This window comes from Bombina bombina, chromosome 12 (genome assembly GCF_027579735.1).
Source record: "Bombina bombina isolate aBomBom1 chromosome 12, aBomBom1.pri, whole genome shotgun sequence".
Taxonomy (NCBI): domain Eukaryota; kingdom Metazoa; phylum Chordata; class Amphibia; order Anura; family Bombinatoridae; genus Bombina; species Bombina bombina.
Window position 1 is genome coordinate 58,170,987 of NC_069510.1, and position 26,597 is coordinate 58,197,583.

General features: G+C 44.1%; 1 protein-coding gene across 1 annotated transcript in view; it reads right to left on the bottom strand.

Moving 5' to 3' along the window:
• LOC128642875 (histone deacetylase 6) overlaps nt 1-26,597 on the bottom strand; it is a 338,039-nt gene that overhangs the window by 214,954 nt on the left and 96,488 nt on the right. The window contains exons 4-8 of the mRNA XM_053695741.1: nt 15,498-15,614; nt 15,328-15,413; nt 8,442-8,526; nt 6,574-6,614; nt 1,821-1,917 (exon numbers count right to left, since the gene is read on the bottom strand). Of these exons, the coding sequence (XP_053551716.1) occupies nt 1,821-1,917; nt 6,574-6,614; nt 8,442-8,526; nt 15,328-15,413; nt 15,498-15,614 (426 nt within the window). The remainder of the gene's footprint in view (nt 1-1,820; nt 1,918-6,573; nt 6,615-8,441; nt 8,527-15,327; nt 15,414-15,497; nt 15,615-26,597) is intronic.

Genomic DNA, 26,597 nt, shown 5'->3' on the forward strand with positions numbered 1-26,597 from the left:
TTAGCACAAATTAACTGCTTAGCTAGCCTCCTAAAAGGGTGTAGGTTTTTATTTTGGTGTTTGCCTTCTTTGGTTTGCTTTTGTTGCACCCATAATTTAAGTTACAATAAAGACTGAGATTGTAAAAAACAAATGGCTGTCTTGAGTGGTAACCTAAGTGCACTGACTGCTGCCTTGTCACATGAGGTGTCAGAAGTGGGATTTGGGTGACTAAGAGTGCATTGCAACAAAAAATTAATAAAAATAAAAAAACTTAAAAGTTGTAGAACCCACTGTTATCAAAGAGTTTGTGAACATGGAATATATTGTAAAAGTCCTCCTATATGCTACAACAGTCCAGCAGAAGACTAATTAGGCACAGCAGTAATGCAATTGGTTGCTGGCTACACAGCTTGTGGCACTGTTGGAGGCACAAAGAGGTGACTGAGAAATTCTTAAGGAGATAGGCCAGCAACATGTCAGTGGAATTCATGTGCAAGCTAGAAGTCCAGACAGGACACTGGCCAGCAGCTGCCTCCAGAAAATGGCATGGAAGCACACTGCAACTAGGGAGGACTGGCCCCTAGAATAATGGGCAGCAATCATTGCTCCTTTACTTCTGGGAGAAGCTTGGAAAGCCTATTATCACCTTTAGAAAGAAGCTGTGGCTAATAACTCCCATCTGAAAGCAGAAATACTAGACCAAAGGGGAGTTACTGCTACCCTGAGAGCACAACATCTCCCCAACTGGTGATACAATAAAAGAAAAGCCCCAATGGACTCATATAATCAATTTGAGACTTCTAGCAAAAAAAGTGGTTGGAACAAATGATAGAAATCCTACTACGGGACCGTTTTTTTGCGGGACCTGCATTTTACGTGAATGGGAACACTTAGGAAATATCAGATTACAAAGATTGCTGCTGACCCCAAAACGTCACTATTATGCAATAAATTTGCTATTGCTAACATTGTATAAACCCAGTGAGTGCAGTCCTTTTGTTCTTTTTATTATACATCTCTGATCTGGCACCCTGGTTGATGACCACTGTTTGGGAAGTGATATATATATATATATATATATATATATATATGTGTGTGTGTGTGTGTGTGTGTGTGTGTGTGTGTGTGAGGATGAGATAGATATAAAATAAACAAAATCCTCTGGTGTTTTCTTACGTGCTTCAAATACAAACGGTACTGCATGGTGTGATGTCACCGCTGCTCAGAGCATGCACAAGCTGGGAATAAGACTGGATGTGATCTACCGCTATACGCTCAGTAGGCTGAGTGCAGAGTAAGAGTTAAAACAAAACCTGCATTTTAAATTTGACTTTTCTGTCCATTTAAATGTACCTTTAGACTAAATATAAAACATTTTTTCAGGCTAGTTATACATTAACAAACGTTTCTGATTGATAAGCTTTTGACAAGGATCACTGAACTAACCAGCTGTGTTTTACATGTTTTAAAGGACTGTTAAATAGCTGTGGTACATGCTAATGCCAAGTTAGGAACGGACTGAGTAAGTAATAAAAGTGTAGCAAATGCATCAGTCCCTGAAATATTGCAAATAAATGACTGAGAACAAATACAAGTCTATTATATTAAAATAAAATTGTACAACATGCGATTGTCACATATGTAAAGATAAAATATACTTAATGAAAATGTATATGCTGTATAGTAGCATAACCCCAGAAACATGACAGTAAACATATAGGAACAACCATTCTTTGGTTGGAAGAGAGGGAGGTATGAAAAAGAGGGAGAGAGAAGTACAGAGACAGGGGAAAGGAATTTGGCCAATACATCATTAAGGTAGGTGACGAGATACTTACTGGGTGCAGGTAAACTGAGTCATAAAGATCAGACAGAGTATGGAGCTGCTCCTCATTCATATTCTGTGTAGATTTCATTAGCTCTAGGAACTGTGGACTAAAAACAAAGGGAAACTGAAGCAACATATTCAATATCACGGTGACCTACCCAGAATTCTACTATACCAACAACTAATGTAAAACAGGACCTGCCCTCACTGTATCAGACTAAATCACACACCTATAGTGTGCCTGCCCTCACTGTATCAGACTAAATCACACACCTATAGTGTGCCTGCCCTCACTGTATCAGACTAAATCACACACCTATAGTGTGCCTGCCCTCACTGTATCAGACTAAATCACACACCTATAGTGTGCCTGCCCTCACTGTATCAGACTAAATCACACACCTATAGTGTGCCTGCCCTCACTGTATCAGACTAAATCACACACCTATAGTGTGCCTGCCCTCACTGTATCAGACTAAATCACACACCTATAGTGTGCCTGCCCTCACTGTATCAGACTAAATCACACACCTATAGTGTGCCTGCCCTCACTGTATCAGACTAAATCACACACCTATAGTGTGCCTGCCCTCACTGTATCAGACTACAACACAAACCTATAGTGTGCCTGCCCTCACTCTATCAGACTATCACACAAACCTATAGTGTGCCTGCCCTCACTGTATCAGACTAAATCCCACGCCTATAGTGTGCCTGCCCTCATTGTATCACACTATCACACAAACCTATAGTGTGCCTGCCCTCACTGTATCAGACTAAATCCCACGCCTATAGTGTGCCTGCCCTCATTGTATCAGACTAAATCATACGCCTATAGTGTACCTGCCCTCACTGTATCAGACTACAACACAAACCTATAGTGTTCCTGCCCTCACTGTATCAGACTACAACACATGCCTATAGTGTGCCTGCCCTCACTGTATCAGACTACACACGCCTATAGTGTTCCTGCCCTCACTGTATCAGACAACACACGCCTATAGTGTGCCTGCCCTCACTGTATCAGACTAAATCACACACCTATAGTGTGCCTGCCCTCACTGTATCAGACTAAATCACACACCTATAGTGTGCCTGCCCTCACTGTATCAGACTAAATCACACACCTATAGTGTGCCTGCCCTCACTGTATCAGACTAAATCACACACCTATAGTGTGCCTGCCCTCACTGTATCAGACTAAATCACACACCTATAGTGTGCCTGCCCTCACTGTATCAGACTAAATCACACACCTATAGTGTGCCTGCCCTCACTGTATCAGACTAAATCACACACCTATAGTGTGCCTGCCCTCACTGTATCAGACTACAACACAAACCTATAGTGTGCCTGCCCTCACTCTATCAGACTATCACACAAACCTATAGTGTGCCTGCCCTCACTGTATCAGACTAAATCCCACGCCTATAGTGTGCCTGCCCTCATTGTATCACACTATCACACAAACCTATAGTGTGCCTGCCCTCACTGTATCAGACTAAATCCCACGCCTATAGTGTGCCTGCCCTCATTGTATCAGACTAAATCATACGCCTATAGTGTACCTGCCCTCACTGTATCAGACTACAACACAAACCTATAGTGTTCCTGCCCTCACTGTATCAGACTACAACACATGCCTATAGTGTGCCTGCCCTCACTGTATCAGACTACACACGCCTATAGTGTTCCTGCCCTCACTGTATCAGACAACACACGCCTATAGTGTTCCTGCCCTCACTGAATCAGACTACAACACATGCCTATAGTGTGCCTGCCCTCACTGTATCAGACAACACACGCCTATAGTTTGCCTGCCCTCACTGTATCAGACTTCAACACATGCCTATAGTGTGCCTGCCCTCACTGTATCAGACTTCAACACATGCCTATAGTTTGCCTGCCCTCACTGAATCAGTCTACAACACACACCTATAGTCTGCCTGCCCTCACTGTATCAGACAACACACGCCTATAGTGTGCCTGCCCTCACTGTATCAGACTACAACACACACCTATAGTGTGCCTGCCCTCACTGTATCCGACTACAACACACACCTATAGTGTGCCTGCCCTCACTGTATCAGACAACACACGCCTATAGTGTGCCTGCCCTCACTGTATCAGACTACAACACATGCCTATAGTGTGCCTGCCCTCACTGTATCAGACAACACACGCCTATAGTTTGCCTGCCCTCACTGTATCAGACTTCAAAACATGCCTATAGTGTGCCTGCCCTCACTGAATCAGACTACAACACACACCTATAGTGTGCCTGCCCTCACTGTATCAGACAACACACGCCTATAGTGTGCCTGCCCTCACTGTATCAGACTACAACACACATCTATAGTGTTCCTACCCTCACTGTATCAGACTACAACACACGCCTATAGTTTGCCTGCCCTCACTGTATCAGACTTCAAAACATGCCTATAGTGTGCCTGCCCTCACTGAATCAGACTACAACACACACCTATAGTGTGCCTGCCCTCACTGTATCAGACAACACACGCCTATAGTGTGCCTGCCCTCACTGTATCAGACTACAACACATGCCTATAGTGTGCCTGCCCTCACTGTATCAGACAACACACGCCTATAGTTTGCCTGCCCTCACTGTATCAGACTTCAAAACATGCCTATAGTGTGCCTGCCCTCACTGAATCAGACTACAACACACACCTATAGTGTGCCTGCCCTCACTGTATCAGACAACACACGCCTATAGTGTGCCTGCCCTCACTGTATCAGACTACAACACATGCCTATAGTGTGCCTGCCCTCACTGTATCAGACAACACACGCCTATAGTTTGCCTGCCCTCACTGTATCAGACTTCAAAACATGCCTATAGTGTGCCTGCCCTCACTGAATCAGACTACAACACACACCTATAGTGTGCCTGCCCTCACTGTATCAGACAACACACGCCTATAGTGTGCCTGCCCTCACTGTATCAGACTACAACACACATCTATAGTGTTCCTACCCTCACTGTATCAGACTACAACACACGCCTATAGTTTGCCTGCCCTCACTGTATCAGACTTCAAAACATGCCTATAGTGTGCCTGCCCTCACTGAATCAGACTACAACACACACCTATAGTGTGCCTGCCCTCACTGTATCAGACAACACACGCCTATAGTGTGCCTGCCCTCACTGTATCAGACTACAACACATGCCTATAGTGTGCCTGCCCTCACTGTATCAGACAACACACGCCTATAGTTTGCCTGCCCTCACTGTATCAGACTTCAAAACATGCCTATAGTGTGCCTGCCCTCACTGTATCAGACTACAACACACACCTATAGTGTGCCTGCCCTCACTGTATCAGACAACACACGCCTATAGTGTGCCTGCCCTCACTGTATCAGACTACAACACATGCCTATAGTGTGCCTGCCCTCACTGTATCAGACAACACACGCCTATAGTTTGCCTGCCCTCACTGTATCAGACTTCAAAACATGCCTATAGTGTGCCTGCCCTCACTGAATCAGACTACAACACACACCTATAGTGTGCCTGCCCTCACTGTATCAGACAACACACGCCTATAGTGTGCCTGCCCTCACTGTATCAGACTACAACACACATCTAGTGTGCCTGCTCTCACTGTATCAGACTACAACACACGCCTATAGTGTTCCTGCCCTCACTGTATCAGACTACAACACATGCCTATAGTGTGCCTGCCCTCACTGTATCAGACTACAACACATGCCTATAGTGCGCCTGCCCTCACTGTATCAGACTACAACACACGCCTATAGTGTGCCTGCCCTCACTGTATCAGACAACACACGCCTATAGTTTGCCTGCCCTCACTGTATCAGACTACAACACATGCCTATAGTGTGCCTGCCCTCACTGTATCAGACAACACACGCCTATAGTGTGCCTGCCCTCACTGTATCAGACTACAACACATGCCTATAGTGTGCCTGCCCTCACTGTATCAGACAACACACACCTAGTATAGTGTGCCTGCCCTCACTGTATCAGACTACAACACACATCTATAGTGTGCCTGCCCTCACTGTATCAGACTACAACACACACCTATAGTGTGCCTGCCCTCACTGTATCAGACTACAACACACGCCTATAGTGTGCCTGCCCTCACTGTATCAGACTACAACACACATCTATAGTGTGCCTGCCCTGACTCTATCAGACTACAACACATGCCTATAGTGTGCCTGCCCTCACTGTATCAGACTACAACACACGCCTATAGTGTGCCTGCCCTCACTGTATCAGACTACAACACATGCCTATAGTGTGCCTGCCCTCACTGTATCAGACTACAACACACATCTATAGTGTGCCTGCCCTCACTCTATCAGACTACAACACACGCCTATAGTGTGCCTGCCCTCACTGTATCAGACTACAACACATGCCTATAGTGTGCCTGCCCTCACTGTATCAGACTACAACACACATCTATAGTGTGCCTGCCCTCACTGTATCAGACTACAACACATGCTTATAGTGTGCCTGCCCTCACTGTATCAGACTACAACACACATCTATAGTGTGCCTGCCCTCACTGTATCAGACTACAACACACGCCTATAGTGTGCCTGCCCTCACTGTATCAGACTACAACACACATCTATAGTGTGTCCCCCTAAACAGACAGCACCTTCCAGCTACAAGGCACACAACTAGGTTATACTTTCCAACTTATTCACAATAATGTTTGAATCCCTTCACACAGGAGTTACAGTTGTTTCACTACCTGTGAACAAGCAGGATCTCCTTATCGGTAGCTTCTCGTGCCTAAAAGAAGGTAAACAGTCAATATCAGCCACCAAATCTTTAGCAAGTGAAAATAATTGTAAAAGTGCAAGAAGAAAACGCTCTTATGTATTAGAGCATTTATCATTGTACTGTTGCTAACATTTGTGTTTAACTTCTGCAAAGCAGTTAAAGGGACAGCATACTGTAAAATTGTTCTCCCCTTATTTCTAATTACTTGCTATAGCAGTTGAGATGAGATCGTTACCTGGAGGGAACATGAAGCGACTCTTATGCTGTTTGTCCTGTAAAAGTGTATACAATTTTCATTACATTGGGCTCACAGTTACTAACTGACAGGCTTAGGACACCACCGGGTACAAACAGCGTCACCTTCAAGGGAACATACAAGGATATTTCTGTAGTAATCAGCTGTAGATGGGTGATGACTGCTTTTTATGGGACTAACCTATTTAGATTACTGAGAGTTAAAGGGACATGAAACCCAAAAAATGTCTTTCTTGATTTAGGTAGAACATATCATTTTAAACAACTTTATAATTTACTTCTATTATATGATTTCCTTCATTCTCTTGGTATTATTTGTTGAAGGAGCAGCAATGCACTACTGGTTTCTAGCTAATCACATGGATGAGCCAATGACAATCGGTTTATATATGCAGCCACCAATCAGCAGTTAGAACCTAGTGTGCCTGCCCTCACTGTATCAGACTACAACACACTCCTATAGTGTGCCTGTCCTCATGGTGTGCTCCTGAGATTACCTAGATAAACCTTTCAGCAAAGGAAACAAGAGAAGGAGGCAAATTAAATAATAGAAGTCAATTGGAAAGTGGTTTAAAAATGTATGCCCTGTCTAAATCAAGAATGTCTAATTATGACTTTAAAGAAACACTGAACCCAATTTTTTTCTTTCGTGATTCAGATAGAGCATTAAATTTTAAGCAACTTTCTAATTTACTCCTATTATCAAATTTTCTTCATTCTCTTGGTATCTTTATTTGAAATGCAAGAATGTAAGTTTAGATGCCGACCCATTGTGAACAACCTGGGTTGTTCTTGCTGATTGGTGGATAAATTGATCCACCAATAAAAAAGTGCTGTCCAGAGCTGAATTAAAAAAAAGCTTAGATGCCTTCTTTTTCAAATAAAGATAGCAAGAGAATGAAGAAAAAATGATAATAGGAGTAAATTAGAAAGTTGCTTAAAATTGCACGCTCTATCTGAATCACAAAAGAAAAAAATTGGATTCAGTGTCCCTTTAAGCTTAGACTATGCTTTTTAATTTAAGACTTTATATATTTATGCCTTTTCTACCCATGTCCTTTACTGCTGTTCTTGTTCTGAGTAATATTTTTTAGTCTGGTCTAACACATTTGAGCATTTTCTTGCAGCACTGTACGTCTGTTTAGCAAGTGTTTTTATTGGAGAACAGAGTCAAGCAATAGGCAATATCCAAGGGTGATATCAGCTGTGGGCAGCTACCTGTGGTGCCCACTTACCCCATGCTCCTAACACACCACATTCTCTTGAAGTCCAACCATTGGCTGGAGGGCAGAAGCGCATGTTCAGGGATAGGTATATAACATGATATATGGAAGAATCTGGATCCCATCAGGAAATGCTGGTATCTCAATTGATACCTATTTCTTTGTACATATATATATCTATATATATATATATATATATATATATATATATATATATATATATATATATATATATATATATATGCAAACCATCTGACTACTTTCCGTTCTCTCTCAGCAGTCTGTCCCTCATTAACTTCCATTTTCACTGTAAGATTTTTTTCCATCACTTGATTCACATTCCCTTTTTGATACTCACAGGCACTGGCACACATCTTTCTATCAACTTGTACTCCTTCAGCTTTTCATTTACAGCAAGTAGGCGAGCTGGGCACTCAGGAAAACTGTAGAAGAAAAGATAGAAGCTGTACAATCTGAGTCACCCCTCGCCTACTGTTAGCTCCGCTATATAGCAGCAGAAAGAGCAACACAAAGAGGATCTCATATCATGTTACACTGAATATAAAGAAAAAGATTCATCAGTAAGTAAAAAACAGAATTTATGTTTACCTGATAAATTACTTTCTCCAACGGTGTGTCCGGTCCACGGCGTCATCCTTACTTGTGGGATATTCTCTTCCCCAACAGGAAATGGCAAAGAGCCCAGCAAAGCTGGTCACATGATCCCTCCTAGGCTCCGCCTACCCCAGTCATTCGACCGACGTTAAGGAGGAATATTTGCATAGGAGAAACCATATGGTACCGTGGTGACTGTAGTTAAAGAAAATAAATTATCAGACCTGATTAAAAAAACCAGGGCGGGCCGTGGACCGGACACACCGTTGGAGAAAGTAATTTATCAGGTAAACATAAATTCTGTTTTCTCCAACATAGGTGTGTCCGGTCCACGGCGTCATCCTTACTTGTGGGAACCAATACCAAAGCTTTAGGACACGGATGAAGGGAGGGAGCAAATCAGGTCACCTAAATGGAAGGCACCACGGCTTGCAAAACCTTTCTCCCAAAAATAGCCTCAGAAGAAGCAAAAGTATCAAACTTGTAAAATTTGGTAAAAGTGTGCAGTGAAGACCAAGTCGCTGCCCTACATATCTGATCAACAGAAGCCTCGTTCTTGAAGGCCCATGTGGAAGCCACAGCCCTAGTGGAATGAGCTGTGATTCTTTCGGGAGGCTGCCTTCCGGCAGTCTCGTAAGCCAATCTGATGATGCTTTTAATCCAAAAAGAGAGAGAGGTAGAAGTTGCTTTTTGACCTCTCCTTTTACCGGAATAAACAACAAACAAGGAAGATGTTTGTCTAAAATCCTTTGTAGCATCTAAATAGAATTTTAGAGCGCGAACAACATCCAAATTGTGCAACAAACGTTCCTTCTTTGAAACTGGTTTCGGACACAGAGAAGGTACGATAATCTCCTGGTTAATGTTTTTGTTAGAAACAACTTTTGGAAGAAAACCAGGTTTAGTACGTAAAACCACCTTATCTGCATGGAACACCAGATAAGGAGGAGAACACTGCAGAGCAGATAATTCTGAAACTCTTCTAGCAGAAGAAATTGCAACTAAAAACAAAACTTTCCAAGATAATAACTTAATATCAACGGAATGTAAGGGTTCAAACGGAACCCCCTGAAGAACTGAAAGAACTAAATTGAGACTCCAAGGAGGAGTCAAAGGTTTGTAAACAGGCTTAATTCTAACCAGAGCCTGAACAAAGGCTTGAACATCTGGCACAGCTGCCAGCTTTTTGTGAAGTAACACAGACAAGGCAGAAATCTGTCCCTTCAGGGAACTTGCAGATAATCCTTTTTCCAATCCTTCTTGAAGGAAGGATAGAATCTTAGGAATCTTAACCTTGTCCCAAGGGAATCCTTTAGATTCACACCAACAGATATATTTTTTCCAAATTTTGTGGTAAATCTTTCTAGTTACAGGCTTTCTGGCCTGAACAAGAGTATCGATAACAGAATCTGAGAACCCTCGCTTCGATAAGATCAAGCGTTCAATCTCCAAGCAGTCAGCTGGAGTGAAACCAGATTCGGATGTTCGAACGGACCCTGAACAAGAAGGTCTCGTCTCAAAGGTAGCTTCCAAGGTGGAGCCGATGACATATTCACCAGATCTGCATACCAAGTCCTGCGTGGCCACGCAGGAGCTATCAAGATCACCGACGCCCTCTCCTGATTGATCCTGGCTACCAGCCTGGGGATGAGAGGAAACGGCGGGAACACATAAACTAGTTTGAAGGTCCAAGGTGCTACTAGTGCATCCACTAGAGCCGCCTTGGGATCCCTGGATCTGGACCCGTAGCAAGGAACTTTGAAGTTCTGACGAGAGGCCATCAGATCCATGTCTGGAATGCCCCACAGCTGAGTGACTTGGGCAAAGATTTCCGGATGGAGTTCCCACTCCCCCGGATGCAATGTCTGACGACTCAGAAAATCCGCTTCCCAATTTTCCACTCCTGGGATGTGGATAGCAGACAGGTGGCAGGAGTGAGACTCCGCCCATAGAATGATTTTGGTCACTTCTTCCATCGCTAGGGAACTCCTTGTTCCCCCCTGATGGTTGATGTACGCAACAGTTGTCATGTTGTCTGATTGAAACCGTATGAACTTGGCCCTCGCTAGCTGAGGCCAAGCCTTGAGAGCATTGAATATCGCTCTCAGTTCCAGAATATTTATCGGTAGAAGAGATTCTTCCCGAGACCAAAGACCCTGAGCTTTCAGGGATCCCCAGACCGCGCCCCAGCCCATCAGACTGGCGTCGGTCGTGACAATGACCCACTCTGGTCTGCGGAATGTCATCCCTTGTGACAGGTTGTCCAGGGACAGCCACCAACGGAGTGAGTCTCTGGTCCTCTGATTTACTTGTATCTTCGGAGACAAGTCTGTATAGTCCCCATTCCACTGAACTGAGCATGCACAGTTGTAATGGTCTTAGATGAATGCGCGCAAAAGGAACTATGTCCATTGCCGCTACCATCAACCCGATCACTTCCATGCACTGAGCTATGGAAGGAAGAGGAACGGAATGAAGTATCCGACAAGAGTCTAGAAGTTTTGTTTTTCTGGCCTCTGTCAGAAAAATCCTCATTTCTAAGGAGTCTATTATTGTTCCCAAGAAGGGAACCCTTGTTGACGGAGATAGAGAACTCTTTTCCACGTTCACTTTCCATCCGTGAGATCTGAGAAAGGCCAGGACAATGTCCGTGTGAGCCTTTGCTTGAGGAAGGGACGACGCTTGAATCAGAATGTCGTCCAAGTAAGGTACTACAGCAATGCCCCTTGGTCTTAGCACAGCTAGAAGGGACCCTAGTACCTTTGTGAAAATCCTTGGAGCAGTGGCTAATCCGAAAGGAAGCGCCACGAACTGGTAATGCTTGTCCAGGAATGCGAACCTTAGGAACCGATGATGTTCCTTGTGGATAGGAATATGTAGATACGCATCCTTTAAATCCACCGTGGTCATGAATTGACCTTCCTGGATGGAAGGAAGAATAGTTCGAATGGTTTCCATCTTGAACGATGGAACCTTGAGAAACTTGTTTAAGATCTTGAGATCTAAGATTGGTCTGAACGTTCCCTCTTTTTTGGGAACTATGAACAGATTGGAGTAGAACCCCATCCCTTGTTCTCTTAATGGAACAGGATGAATCACTCCCATTTTTAACAGGTCTTCTACACAATGTAAGAATGCCTGTCTTTTTATGTGGTCTGAAGACAACTGAGACCTGTGGAACCTCCCCCTTGGGGGAAGTCCCTTGAACTCCAGAAGATAACCTTGGGAGACTATTTCTAGCGCCCAAGGATCCAGAACATCTCTTGCCCAAGCCTGAGCGAAGAGAGAGAGTCTGCCCCCCACCAGATCCGGTCCCGGATCGGGGGCCAACATTTCATGCTGTCTTGGTAGCAGTGGCAGGTTTCTTGGCCTGCTTTCCCTTGTTCCAGCCTTGCATTGGTCTCCAAGCTGGCTTGGCTTGAGAAGTATTACCCTCTTGCTTAGAGGACGTAGCACTTTGGGCTGGTCCGTTTCTACGAAAGGGACGAAAATTAGGTTTATTTTTTGCCTTGAAAGGCCGATCCTGAGGAAGGGCGTGGCCCTTACCCCCAGTGATATCAGAGATAATCTCTTTCAAGTCAGGGCCAAACAGCGTTTTCCCCTTGAAAGGAATGTTAAGTAGCTTGTTCTTGGAAGACGCATCAGCCGACCAAGTTTTCAACCAAAGCGCTCTGCGCGCCACAATAGCAAACCCAGAATTCTTAGCCGCTAACCTAGCCAATTGCAAAGTGGCGTCTAGGGTGAAAGAATTAGCCAATTTGAGAGCATTGATTCTGTCCATAATCTCCTCATAAGGAGGAGAATCACTATCGACCGCCTTTATCAGCTCATCGAACCAGAAACATGCGGCTGTAGCGACAGGGACAATGCATGAAATTGGCTGTAGAAGGTAACCCTGCTGAACAAACATCTTTTTAAGCAAACCTTCTAATTTTTTATCCATAGGATCTTTGAAAGCACAACTATCCTCTATGGGTATAGTAGTGCGTCTGTTTAAAGTGGAAACCGCTCCCTCGACCTTGGGGACTGTCTGCCATAAGTCCTTTCTGGGGTCGACCATAGGAAACAATTTTTTAAATATGGGGGGAGGGACGAAAGGAATACCGGGCCTTTCCCATTCTTTATTAACAATGTCCGCCACCCGCTTGGGTATAGGAAAAGCTTCTGGGAGCCCCGGCACCTCTAGGAACTTGTCCATTTTACATAGTTTCTCTGGGATGACCAACTTGTCACAATCATCCAGAGTGGATAATACCTCCTTAAGCAGAATGCGGAGATGTTCCAACTTAAATTTAAATGTAATCACATCAGGTTCAGCTTGTTGAGAAATGTTCCCTGAATCAGTAATTTCTACCTCAGACAAAACCTCCCTGGCCCCATCAGACTGGGTTAGGGGCCCTTCAGAAATATTATTATCAGCGTCGTCATGCTCTTCAGTATCTAAAACAGAGCAGTCGCGCTTACGCTGATAAGTGTTCATTTTGGCTAAAATGTTTTTGACAGAATTATCCATTACAGCCGTTAATTGTTGCATAGTAAGGAGTATTGGCGCGCTAGATGTACTAGGGGCCTCCTGAGTGGGCAAGACTCGTGTAGACGAAGGAGGGAATGATGCAGTACCATGCTTACTCCCCTCACTTGAGGAATCATCTTGGGCATCATTGTCATTGTCACATAAATCACATTTATTTAAATGAATGGGAATTCTGGCTTCCCCACATTCAGAACACAGTCTATCTGGTAGTTCAGACATGTTAAACAGGCATAAACTTGATAACAAAGTACAAAAAACGTTTTAAAATAAAACCGTTACTGTCACTTTAAATTTTAAACTGAACACACTTTATTACTGCAATTGCGAAAAAACATGAAGGAATTGTTCAAAATTCACCAAATTTTCACCACAGTGTCTTAAAGCCTTAAAAGTATTGCACACCAAATTTGGAAGCTTTAACCCTTAAAATAACGGAACCGGAGCCGTTTTGAACTTTAACCCCTTTACAGTCCCTGGTATCTGCTTTGCTGAGACCCAACCAAGCCCAAAGGGGAATACGATACCAAATGACGCCTTCAGAAAGTCTTTTCTAAGTATCAGAGCTCCTCTCACATGCGACTGCATGCCATGCCTCTCAAAAACAAGTGCGCAACACCGGCGCGAAAATGAGGCTCTGCCTATGCTTTGGGAAAGCCCCTAAAGAATAAGGTGTCTAAAACAGTGCCTGCCGATATTATTATATCAAAATACCCAGATAAAATGATTCCTCAAGGCTAAATATGTGTTAATAATGAATCGATTTAGCCCAGAAAAAGTCTACAGTCTTAATAAGCCCTTGTGAAGCCCTTATTTACGATCGTAATAAACATGGCTTACCGGATCCCATAGGGAAAATGACAGCTTCCAGCATTACATCGTCTTGTTAGAATGTGTCATACCTCAAGCAGCAAGAGACTGCTCACTGTTCCCCCAACTGAAGTTAATTGCTCTCAACAGTCCTGTGTGGAACAGCCATGGATTTTAGTGACGGTTGCTAAAATCATTTTCCTCATACAAACAGAAATCTTCATCTCTTTTCTGTTTCTGAGTAAATAGTACATACCAGCACTATTTCAAAATAACAAACTCTTGATTGAATAATAAAAACTACAGTTAAACACTAAAAAACTCTAAGCCATCTCCGTGGAGATGTTGCCTGTACAACGGCAAAGAGAATGACTGGGGTAGGCGGAGCCTAGGAGGGATCATGTGACCAGCTTTGCTGGGCTCTTTGCCATTTCCTGTTGGGGAAGAGAATATCCCACAAGTAAGGATGACGCCGTGGACCGGACACACCTATGTTGGAGAAATCTTGCTTTCTGTCACATCCATATGTAATAACAGCTCGTGAAACCAGTTTACACAAAGACCTGATTTTCACTGCACAAACAAAAAAATGCTAAAAAATAACACATCTGTACAAATAGCCAAGCAATGGTCTTATACAGATACCCCCCAAAAAACAAAACAGAGAGCGCTTATAAAGCTTAAAGGGACATTGAACACTAAATACATTGTATAAGCATAGTATTGAGGGAGGTTATTCCCTACCACCTCCCTCTAGTCATGGGTGCCGCCATGCTAAAATCGTAAATTTGCTACTTTCTAATGCTGACCTGTTTGCACATGTGCAGTAACTCACCTTCAGATACTTGCAGTATAACATAGGTTCCAAAATGGCAGCGCCCATGATTAGAGGGAGGTGCATGAAATCTATTTAGTGTTCAGTGTCTCTTTAAAGTGATACTAAACCCACGGTTTTTTTCTTTCATGATTCAGATAGAGCATGCAATTTTAAGCAACTTTCTAATTTACTCGTATTATCAATTTTTCTTCCTTCTCCTGTTATCTTTATTTGAAAAAGCAAGAATGTAAGGTTAGGAGCCGGCCCATTTTTGGCTCAGCACCTGGGTAGAGCTTGCTGATTGGTGGCTAAATGTAGTATCCCTTTAAGTGCTAAATCATAAATCAAAATTGAGTCTAATAAAGAGTGTTTCCCCTAATAACTTATACAGAACTATTAAATAAAAAACATTATGACCCCCCTCTCCCCCATCTTGCTCTGCACTTTCTGACATTGTTATAAGACACTTACTTGCTATCCCAGAGACAGTAGGGCAGAGTCATATGCTCATCATACACCAGTCCTGTTCCTTCTACAGTCTGCTCCCTACCTAGGTCCTGCACAGGCATAAAAGAGATATACAGGTAATGGAACACATACTTTGGAGTTAAACACTTTAAACAAAAATGGGAAGACCTTACCAGACCCTGTAACTGATCACAAAGTTCTCTCTCGGGGGTCCGCCTTAATCGGTTAGCCTTCTTCACTTCCTGTAGACTCTGAGGTGAGGAGTGGGGGCCCTTCTTTACCGGTTTCCGCTGAAATAACATACACATAATAGTAGCAAATATCTCCAAGCTATGTAACTCTATTCTCATGGTATGTTAGGCCTTGTTTATAAGAAGAATGTAGCATAAGGTCTTCTCTCCCCTGTTATTAAAGTATTTAATTGACATCAACACAAAAGCTGGATAGAACCATAACTGTAAAATACATAGGGAAGAGATTCATTCTGGTGAAACAGGAACTAGCCTAGGCAAAGGAATTGGTCCACTATAAAGTAGGATACAAAGTTATACTGTAAAACTGTAAGCATTTCAACGTTTGGATCACAAGAGATATAGCATATTGCATCTTGATTTCTGCTACCAAACAGACCAAGAGCACTAAAAGAAATATCAGTGTGGCAAAAGGCTACCACGTTCTTCCTTACGTCTGACACGCACAATGTCAGCACTTTGTACGGTCACTGGTGTTCCTTAATTATAACCAGTCTTCTGTAGCACATTCTTGTGTAAAATTAAACTGCCCTATTTTTTAAGCATTTCATTTTTAAGCAAGGAGTTAAAGGGATATGAAACCCCAAAAAAATATTTTGTGATTCAGATAGAGAACACAATTTTAAAAAAAATTCCAATTTACCTCTATTATAAAATTTGTTTTGTTCCCATGATATTCTTTGTTGAAGAGATACCTAGGTATTCATCTGGAGCACAACATGGCAGGAAATAGTGCTGCCATCTAGTGCTCTTACAAATGGATTACATTTTTGCAAAACTGCTGTCACATAGTGCTCCAAAAATGGGCAGGCTCCTGAGCTTATATCCCTGCTTTTCAACAAAGGATATAAAGAAAAACATAAATTATGCTTACCTGATAATTTAATTTCCTTCTGTATGAGGAGAGTCCACGGCATCATTCCTTACTGTTGCAAAATACTGAACCTGGCCACCAGGAGGAGGCAAAGACACCCCAGCCGAAGGCTTAAATACTCCCCCTACTTTCCTCATATCCCAGTAATTCTGCCAAGGGAACAAGGAACAGTAGGAGAAATATCAGGGAATAAATGGTGCCAGAAGAGAAACAAATTTTGGTCCGTCCATCAGAGTATAAGGGCTCTCCTCATACAGAAGGAAATGAAATGATCAGTTTTCCTTCTTAATATGAGCAGAGTCCACGGCATCATTCCTTACTGTTGGGAAAACTATACCCAAGATCTCTAGAGGACACTGAATGATACTGACTGACTGACTCGTAAGCTAAGGGAATAACACTCCTCAACCAAAAAGATAAGGAAGTCGAAGAGCCCTTCAGACCCTTATGCTTCCCAGAGTAGATAACAAACAAGGAAGAAGTTTGTCTAAAATCCTTAGTAGCTTGAAGATAAAACTTCAAAGCTCAAACCTCATCCAGGTTATGAAGTAAAAGTTCCTTCGAAGAAAATGGATTAGGACATAAGGAAGGAACCACAATCTCCTGATTGATGTTACGATCAGACACCACCTTAGGAAGAAAACCCAAGTGGGTACGTAAAATAGCCTTATCAGTGTGGAACACCAGATAAGGAGGCACACATTGCAAGGCAGCCATTTCAGAAACTCTGCATGCCAACGCAATAGCCAATAGAAAAATAACCTTCCAGGACAACAACTTAATGTCAACCAAATGCATAGGCTCACACGGAGCCCGTTGCAAAAATTTTAGAACAAGATTCAAACTCCAAGGTGGAGCGTTAGATCTAAACACATGTCTGATCCTAATGAAGGATTGCACGTCAGGGAGCTCAGTGAGCCTCTTGTGCAGCAAAACAGAAAGGGCCGAAATCTGTCCCCTCAAAGAACTGGCAGAAAGGTTCTTCTCCAGACCCTCGTGGAGAAAGGAAAGAATCCTGGTAGCCTTGACCCTATGCCAGGCGAAACCACGCTTTTCACACCAGAATAAGTAAGCTCTCCACACCTTATGATAGATGCAACGAGTAACAGGCTTACGAGCCTGAATGAGAGTGTTAGAAACCCTCTCAGAAAAACCTCTTTTGGCTAAGACTAAGCGTTCAATCTCCACACAGTCAGCCTCAGAGAATCTATATTATTATGAACAAAAGGACCCTGTTTCAGCAGATCCCTGCGACAAGGTAACTTCCACGGAGGAGATGAGGACATCCCCACCAGATCCGCGAACCACATCTTTCGCAGCCACGATGGAGCAATCAGTATCACAAATGCTTGCTCCTGCTTGATGCGGGCCACTACACGAGGGAGAAGTGGTAACGGTGGAAAAATGTAAATTGGATTGAACCTCCAAGGCACTGCTAATGCATCTGTTAGATCCGCCTGAGGATCTCTGGACCGCGACCCATATCTGGGCAGCTTGGAATTGAGCCGGGACGCCATGAGATCTATCTCCGGTGTCCCCCATCTGTTGCAAATCTCCGCAAACACCTCGGGATGAAGAGACCATTCCCCCGGATGAAAGGATTGTCTGCTGAGGAAATACGCTTACCAGTTGTCCACACCCAGAATGTGGATTGCTGACAGCGAGCAGTTGTGGGCCTCTGCCCACTCCAGAATTTCCTCATTGCAAGGGAGCTCCTCGCTCCCCCTGATGGTTGATGTAAGCCACCGAGGTTATGTTGTATGAATGGAATCTGATAAACTGGGATGAACCCATAAGAGGCCAAGCCTTCAGAGCATTGACGATCACTCAAAGTTCCAAAATGTTGATCGGGAGGAGGGATTCCTCTCGAGTCCACAGGCCCTGTGCCTTCCTGGCACCCCAAACAGCTCCCCATCCTGAGAGACTTGCGTCCATAGTTACAATCTCCCAGGATGGTCTCAAGAAGGATGTCCCTTAGGACAGGTGATCTGGACAGAGCAACCAGGAGAATGATTCTCTCGACCGGTTGTCCAGAGAAATCTGTTGAGACAGATCCGAATGTTTGCCATTTCACTGTCTCAGCATGCATAGCTGAAGTGGTCTGAGATAGAATCTGGCAAAAGGAATGATGTCCATCCATACTGGACACCATGAGACCAATCACCTCCATACACCAAGCCACAGAGGGCCTTAAGGAGGTCTGGAGGGCAAGACAAGCAGAAGTTAGCTTGTAACGTCTCTGGTCTGTAAGAAATATCCTCATGGATATGGAGTCTATTATAGTACCCAGGAATTCAACCCTGGTACTGGGAATAAGAGAACTATTTTCTAAGTTTATCTTCCATCCATGAGATCGAAGAAGAGATAGAAGGGCTTTCGAATGGTCCTCTGCCAGACGACAGAATGGTGCTTGAACCAGAATATCGTCCAAGTATGGCTCTACTGCTATACCTCTGGTTCTGGCCACTGCAAGCAAAGCCCCCAGAACTTTCCTAAAAACTCTTGGAGCAGTAGCTAGACCAAACAGAAGTGCAATAAACTGGAAGTGCTGGTCCAGGAACGCAAATCTTAGGAACTTGAAGTGTTCCTTGTGTATTGGAACATGAAGGTAAGCATCCTTCAGATCTATCATGGTCATGAACTGTCCTTCCTTAACTAAGGGAAGGATGGACCTTATTGTCTCCATCTTGAATGAGGGGACAGATAGGAATTTGTTTAAGCACTTTAGGTCCAGAATCAGGCGGAAAGTTCCCTCCTTCTTTGGGACCACAAAAAGGTTTGAATAGTATCCCAGACCATTTTCTACAAGAGGTGACTCCAAGGGAGGAGAGATCCTTCACGCACCTCAGAAAGGCTTCTCTCTTTTCTGGCCTTGAAAGCAGGTTTGACAAGAGGAATCTGCCCCTGGGTGGATGAGACTTGAAACCTATCCTGTATCCCTGAGAGATGACCTCCAGGACCCATGGGTCTTGTACGTCCCTAAACCAAGCGTCCGAAAAGAGCGACAGTCTGCCCCCTATGCCATCCAGAGTCGGATCCGGGGCCGCCCCTTCATGCTGACTTTGTCTCGGTGGGCTTTTTGTTCTGCCTGGATTTAGTCCAAGACTGAGCCGGCTTCCAAGTCCCCTTGGATTGTTCGGGCTTTGCATAGGGATGGTGACGTTGGTATTTATCTGAATGAAAGGAACAAAAATTAGGACCTTATCCTTTAGGTTTGTTCTTCTTATCCTGCGGTAAAAAGGCACCTTTGCCTCCACTAACCGTGGAGATAATCGAGTCCAGGCCTGGACCAAATAGAATCTTTCCCTTAAACGGGAGGGAAAGAAGTCTTGACTTCAAAGTCATGTCCGCAGACCAGGACTTGGGCCAGAATGCCCTACGGGCTTGAACAGAAAGACCTGAAGCCTTGGCATTCAGGCAAATAATTTGCATATTTGCATCACAAATAAAAGAATTAGCCACCCTTAAGGCCTTAATTGTTTCCTGGATCACATTGAGGGGACCCTCCACCTCTAACAACTCAGATAAGGAGTCGCACCAGTAGGTAGCCGCCCCAGCAACCGCAGCAACAGCCGCTGCCGGTTGAAACAAATATCCTGTATGTTGAAACATCTTTCTTAACAGAGTTTCTATTTTCTTATTCATGGGCTCTTTAAAAGACTTACTATCCTCAAGCGGGATAGTAGTGGGTTTAGCAAGCATGGAGATAGCGCCATCCACCTTAGGGATGGAGCCCCATAACTCTAATTGAGAGTCCGGGACCAGGAACAATTTTTTAAAGGACGAAGAAGGGGAAAATGAAGAACCAATTCTTTCCCATTCATTCTTAATAATGTTCGCCATCTTTATGGGAACCGGGAAAGTTTGTGGTACAACCCTGTCCTCGTAGACCTTATCTAATTTAGGAATCAAAGGTTCCTCAGATAATTTTGGCTCTGGAACCTCTAACGTAGCCTAAACTTCCTTCAACAGAAAGTGTAAATGCTCAATCCTAAATCTAAAGACTGGTTCCTCCGCAGCTGGAGGCCTAGAGGCAGCAGATTCCGACCCAGAAAGAGCACCCTCTGAAGTATCAGAGGCGCCTTCATCATCGTATAATAAAGAAGTTAGTAGATGACCCCTGGGAAGGATAGCAATATTTAACCTTTCGCTTGCGCTTAGCAGGGTGAGGTAAAGCACTAAAGGCCGCAGACACTGCCGTTTGCAATTTCTCAGTAAAGTCTGGCGGTAAAAGGGCCGCTCCAGATGGAGGATTAGGAGTGCTATGGAAAGCTGCATGTGTATTAGGAGATGACTGTAAGTTGCGCACCTCACGGGACAGAGACCCCTCAGAGGTAGACGGCTCAGTGGTATCAAACATATTAACTTTCTTTGACATGATTACTTTATCAAGTCATGTGAAACACATTTGAGCAGGCGAGTATACCGCGGCCTCCTCACAATATAGACAGGTATTAGATTATAAGATAAAACGGCACCTTTATACCCCAAATGGCTGGGGCACTCACCACAACCTATGACCCAGGCCAAACAGAGAAAACAGCTTCTTCTCCGGTAAACTGCACGGTCAGGAAAGAGGAAATCAGTGTAACCACACCCGGTCACATGGTGCGCAATGCAGGAACCGCCCCTGCTATAGGAAAAAAAAGCGCCAAGCCTTTCAGGCTGCGCAGCTTCCAAAAATGAAAGTAAAACCTGTACGTTCCAACATCTGCCTGAGCCACATCTCACACATGTTGCATCATAATCATAATAAAATAAAATTATGCGATTAATTCCCCCCTGTTCAATAATCCGCCTCCAGAGATATTAACCCTTGATTCTAAACAGATAAAAGGAGCCACACTGTGAACCTGTCTTCTTGCATTATGTGTCTAAAAAATGAAACTATCTTACCGGAAACTATGCCGTGGAACAGAAACACAGCCTCTCAAGTTTGACAGTCTTGTAGCATCTCTCCTGACATGGACTTGAGTGATGGAAGCAGGCAGTGAAACTCGTCAACACTGAATGCTTAGGAGCTGTTAATACGAGTCTGGATGGGTTCGCAGAAAGACTCTCTCTGCATCTCCAGACTCTAACATTCGTCAATGCTCTCACTGAGATGCTGACAAGACTACTTAAAACTCCAGTCCCATTTCAAAGGGTAGATACCCTTCATAAGGAACTACTCCGAATCTTCTGACACTTCTCTGCCAACCTCCTTTGACGAAAGGCAAAGAATGACTGGGATATGAGGGAAGTAGGGGGAGTATTTAAGCCTTAGGCTGGGGTGTCTTTGCCTCCTTCTGGTGGCCAGGTTCAGTATTTCCCAACAGTAAGGAACAATGCCGTGGACTCTCCTCATATTAAGAAGGAAATTCATAACATAAGTAAACTAGAAAGTTGTTTAAATAGCATTCATAAATTAAATCATAAAGTTTAAAAGGGACTTTAAAGGAACTTTAAAGGGACATAAAACCCAATACAATACAATTTTAAACAACTTTCCAATTTACTTCTATTATCAAATGTTGTTCATTTTCTTATAGTTTGTTGAAAAGCAGAAAGATAAGTTCAGGAGTGTGCACGTGCAGCACTATATGGCAGTGGTTTTGCAACAATGTTATGCATTAGCAAGAGCACTATATGGCAACACTATTTCCAGACTTATGCACACCTATCTAGATATTTCTTGAACAAAGAATAACATTAGAACAAAGCAAATCTGATTAAAAAAATAAATACATTGGAACATTTTGTAAAATTGTATTCTTTATCTGAATCATGAAAGAAAAAAAATGTGGGTTTCTTGTCCCTTTGATGTTGTGCTACTGTGTCACGCCAACAGAGGATACAGACAGTGAGCCAATAAGAAGCAAGAATACATGTGTATGCTTCTATGCTGGCCATATTCTCATCTGGAGAAGAATGGAGGTATTCCAGTATCATTTCCCGTTGAAAAAGCTTGAAGAGCAGAAAAACATAAATTATGCTTACCTGATAATTTCCTTTTCTTCTGTTGGAAAGAGTCCACAGCTGCATTCATTACGTTTGGGAAAAAAGAACATGGCCACCAGAAGGAGGCAAAGACACCCCAGCCAAAGGCTTAAATACTCCTCCCACTCCCCTCATCCCCCAGTCATTCTACCGAGGAACAAGGAACAGTAGAAGAAATATCAGGGTGAAAGGTGCCAAAAGAATAATAAGGACGCCCCACATAAAACTACGGGTGGGGAGCTGTGGACTCTTTCCATCAGAAGAAAAGAAAATTATCAGGTAAGCATAATTTATGTTTTTCATCTAAAAAAGGAAAGAGTCCACAGCTGCATTCATTACTTTTGGGAAAACAATACCCAAGCTATAGAGGACACTGAATGCCAAGACGGGAGGGTACAATAGGCGGCCCATACTGAGAGCACCAGGCCTGAACCTCTACCCAATAAAAAACCCAAAAAAAAACGCTTCGTCCGAGGCAGAGAAAATATTTAAAAGAAAAACCCCAAGGACACTGACTCGCAGCTAGTCCAGAGCCAAACTAGAGACTGCAAAACTGACTCAACTGAGCCAATAGTCCTCCAGAATACACCATCGTCCGACAGACGGTCCACCACCGCACACCCTCCACAAATGAAGGGGACACCAGCTAAAAAAAACCAGAGGGGACAAGGCAAGGAGAACCGAGGAGAGCGAAAGGTCCACTAATACAAAAAAGAACACCTCCAAGACCAATTCACAGATACCCAAAGGGGCCCAAACAGGGAAAGGAGGCAACGCCTATACCAAGCGAAAAACCTGGTATAAAACCGGGCACAGAGACAGAACAAACATCTCCAACATCCTGCAAGCATGGAAAGCAACTGAAGAGGCAAAGTCCTCCCAGTGTCTGAACATAGAATACCAAAGTATTCGACCATGACAAGTGTGTAATACCCCCCGGAGAAAAACCCCAAGGTTGATAACACGGAGTTCATAACAGGACGAACAGAGGGTACTTGCGACGAAAGAAGCAGTAAAGCAAGAAACAGACCACAAAACAACCCCCAGACAGAGGACACACTCCAGGCGACCTAAGCCGCCGGACCTACACACAGGTCCCTAAAAAGGGGACACAAACCTCAATCGAGGCCCCTGAGTAGAAGAGTATACCCTCAGAACCCGAAGGAAGAGTAAACCCTCTTCTGAAATCAATAGAGCAATTTGAAAGGAAAATCTATACCTTAGTAGACTGAGCTAACAGGATAGACTCAACAAGCTCACACATCCAGAGGAGACTGCGATCTGAACGCAGCGCGTAGACCGCTCGGTCATCCTCACCTGCAGACCCACACGCAGCTGGCCCAACCCAAACTCAGGGATCCAAGACAGGTAAACAAAAGAATCCCGAAACTGGTACAGGAACGAGCAAAAGGATAGCACAGCCATCCCCACAGAGTACAAGTACAACCCGACTCTGAAAACAGACAACAAGGCCATAGACCTAAGGATCTTTCAAAATAATGGCCCAACAAGTCTGGGTCAGCAATACCCCAGGGGAAACCAATCCCCCTTTCCGCCTCCCACCCAGGAGAAGCCCAAAGTAAGGACTCCATCTCCATAGGGAGGAGAATATCCCCTAAAGGAAAGGGATGATGCTGGAAGGGCAACAACTGTCCTTTTGGCGCTGCATAGAACGATGAAGGCAATCCTGAATCTGCACCCACGTGGAACGGAGTTGCCGAAGATGCTCCTCCAAAGCCGGAATACCCTGAGACATGAATGAATCAGGCAACAAGGATGGTTGAAACCCATAATTCGCCATGAACGGGGATAACTTGGAGGAAGCATTAATAGCACTATTTCGAGCAAAGTCTGCCCAAGGTAACAGTTCAGACCAATTATTGTGGTGATCTGAGACATAGCAACGGAGGAACTGTTCCAGAGCTTGATTAGACCGTTCCGCAGCCCCATTGGATTGAGGGTGATATGCCGAGGAGAAGGAAAGCTACCCATTAGAGCACAAAAAGAACGCCAAAATCTGGAGACAAACTAGCTACCCCGGTCCGACACTATCTCCTTGGGTAACCCATGTAAACGGAAGACCTCCCGGGCAAAAATTGAAGCAAGCTCCTGAGCGGTAGGCAGCTTCATCAAGGGAATGCAATGTGACATTTTAGAAAAATGGTCAACCACCATAAGGATAACAGTATTGCCATTGGAAACAGGGAGCTTGACAATGAAGTCCATGGAAAGATGTGTCCAAGGATGCTCACCATTAGCAATGTGTTGAAGAAGACCCACAGGAAGACGTAGAGGAGTCTTATTCTGTGCACAAACTGAGCAGGAGGCAACATACGCAGCAACATTAGAACGAAGACCTGGCCCCCAGAATTGTCGAGTGACAGACCAAATCATTTGGTTCTTGCCTGGGTGACCTACGGCTTTAGGATAGTGGTAAGTGTGCAAACGTTTAGTTTGAAGATTCTCAGGAACAAAACACTTACCACTAGGTTTCTCAGGAGGTGCATTGGTTTGTGCAGCCAGGCTCTCCTCCCCCAAGGGAGAAGTCAAATTAGTACGTATGGTAGCCAAAATATGGTCAGGAGGTATAACAGGAGTAGGTACAGACTCCTCCTTGGACAGAGGCAAAAATTGTCCAGAGAGGGCATCAGCCCTAACATTCTTACTACCAGGCAGGTAGGAGACCACATAATTAAACCGAGACAAAAATAGCGCCCATCTGGCCTGTCGGGGCGACAAACGTTTTGCTTCAAATAGATAAGTTAAATTCTTGTGATCAGTAAGAATGAGCACTGGCACACTAGTACCCTCGAGAAGATGCCTCCATTCCTTAAGTGCCAAAATTATGGCCAGTAATTCCCTGTCGCCAATTTCATAATTGCACTCCGCTGGAGACAATTTCTTAGAGAAGAAACCACACGGTTGCAAGGAACCATCAGGCGTAGGACGTTGAGACAAGAGGGCACCTACTCCAGTCTCAGACGCCTCGACCTCAAGAACGAAAGGCAGGACAGGGTTAGGATGAGCCAGAACTGGAGCGGCAGCAAAGGCAGTCTTAAGACTATCAAAGGCCTTAATGGCAATAGGTGACCAATGAAGTGGATCATGCTCTTTACGGGTCATGTCTGTGATAGGTTTGACCAAGGAAGAAAAGTTTTTAATAAACTTTCTATAGTAATTGGCGAAGCCCAAAAAACGTTGAATAGACCAACTGGGCCAACTGCAGAACTGCAGATAACTTGTCAGGATCCATAGAGAACCCTGCAACGGAGATAACATAACCTAGGAAGGTTACTTGAGTCTGATGGAACTCACATTTCTAGAGTTTACAAAACAGGCCGTTCTCACGTAGTCTATGAAGAACCCGTGTAACATCAGAACGATGAGCCTCAAGTGTGGGTGAGTGTATGAGGATGTGTTCTAAGTACACAACAACACACTGTTGCAACATATCTCGTAGGAGATCATTAATAAATTCCTGAAAAACAGCAGGAGCATTACATAGGCCAAAGGGCATTACAAGATACTCATAATGCCCACTCCTGGTGTTAAATGCTGTTTTCCATTCGTGGCCCTCCTTAATCCTAACGAGATTGTACGCTCCTCCCAAATCAAGTTTAGTAAAGACTATAGCTCCCTTGAGGCGGTCATTAAGTTCCGTAATGAGCGGAATAGGGTAAGCATTCTTAATGGTAAGACGATTAAGACCCCTATAATCGATACATGGTCTTAACTCGCCACCCTTTTTCTTCACAAAGAAGAAGCCAGCCCCTGCAGGAGAGCAGGATTTGCAGATGATTCCCCGTGACAGAGCATCGACAACATACTCCTCCATAGCACAATTCTCTGCAACAGACAGAGGGTACACCCGGCCCCGAGGAGGAATGGCTCCGGGTTGCAGGTCTATGGCACAATCGTAAGACCGGTGAGGAGGCAACGTACCGGCACGCACCTTGTCAAACACGTCTAGGAACTCTCGGTACTCCACTGGCAATTGAGATACCGAAGACGTGCACAAGACTTTAGCTGGTTTCCGAAGACAAGTGGAAATACATTGCGGGGACCACGACAAAATTTCGGACCTGCACCAGTTGAGACTGGGATTGTGCTTTTGGAGCCAGGGATAACCCAGAACAACCGGAAAATGCGGAGAGTTTATCACCTGGAAC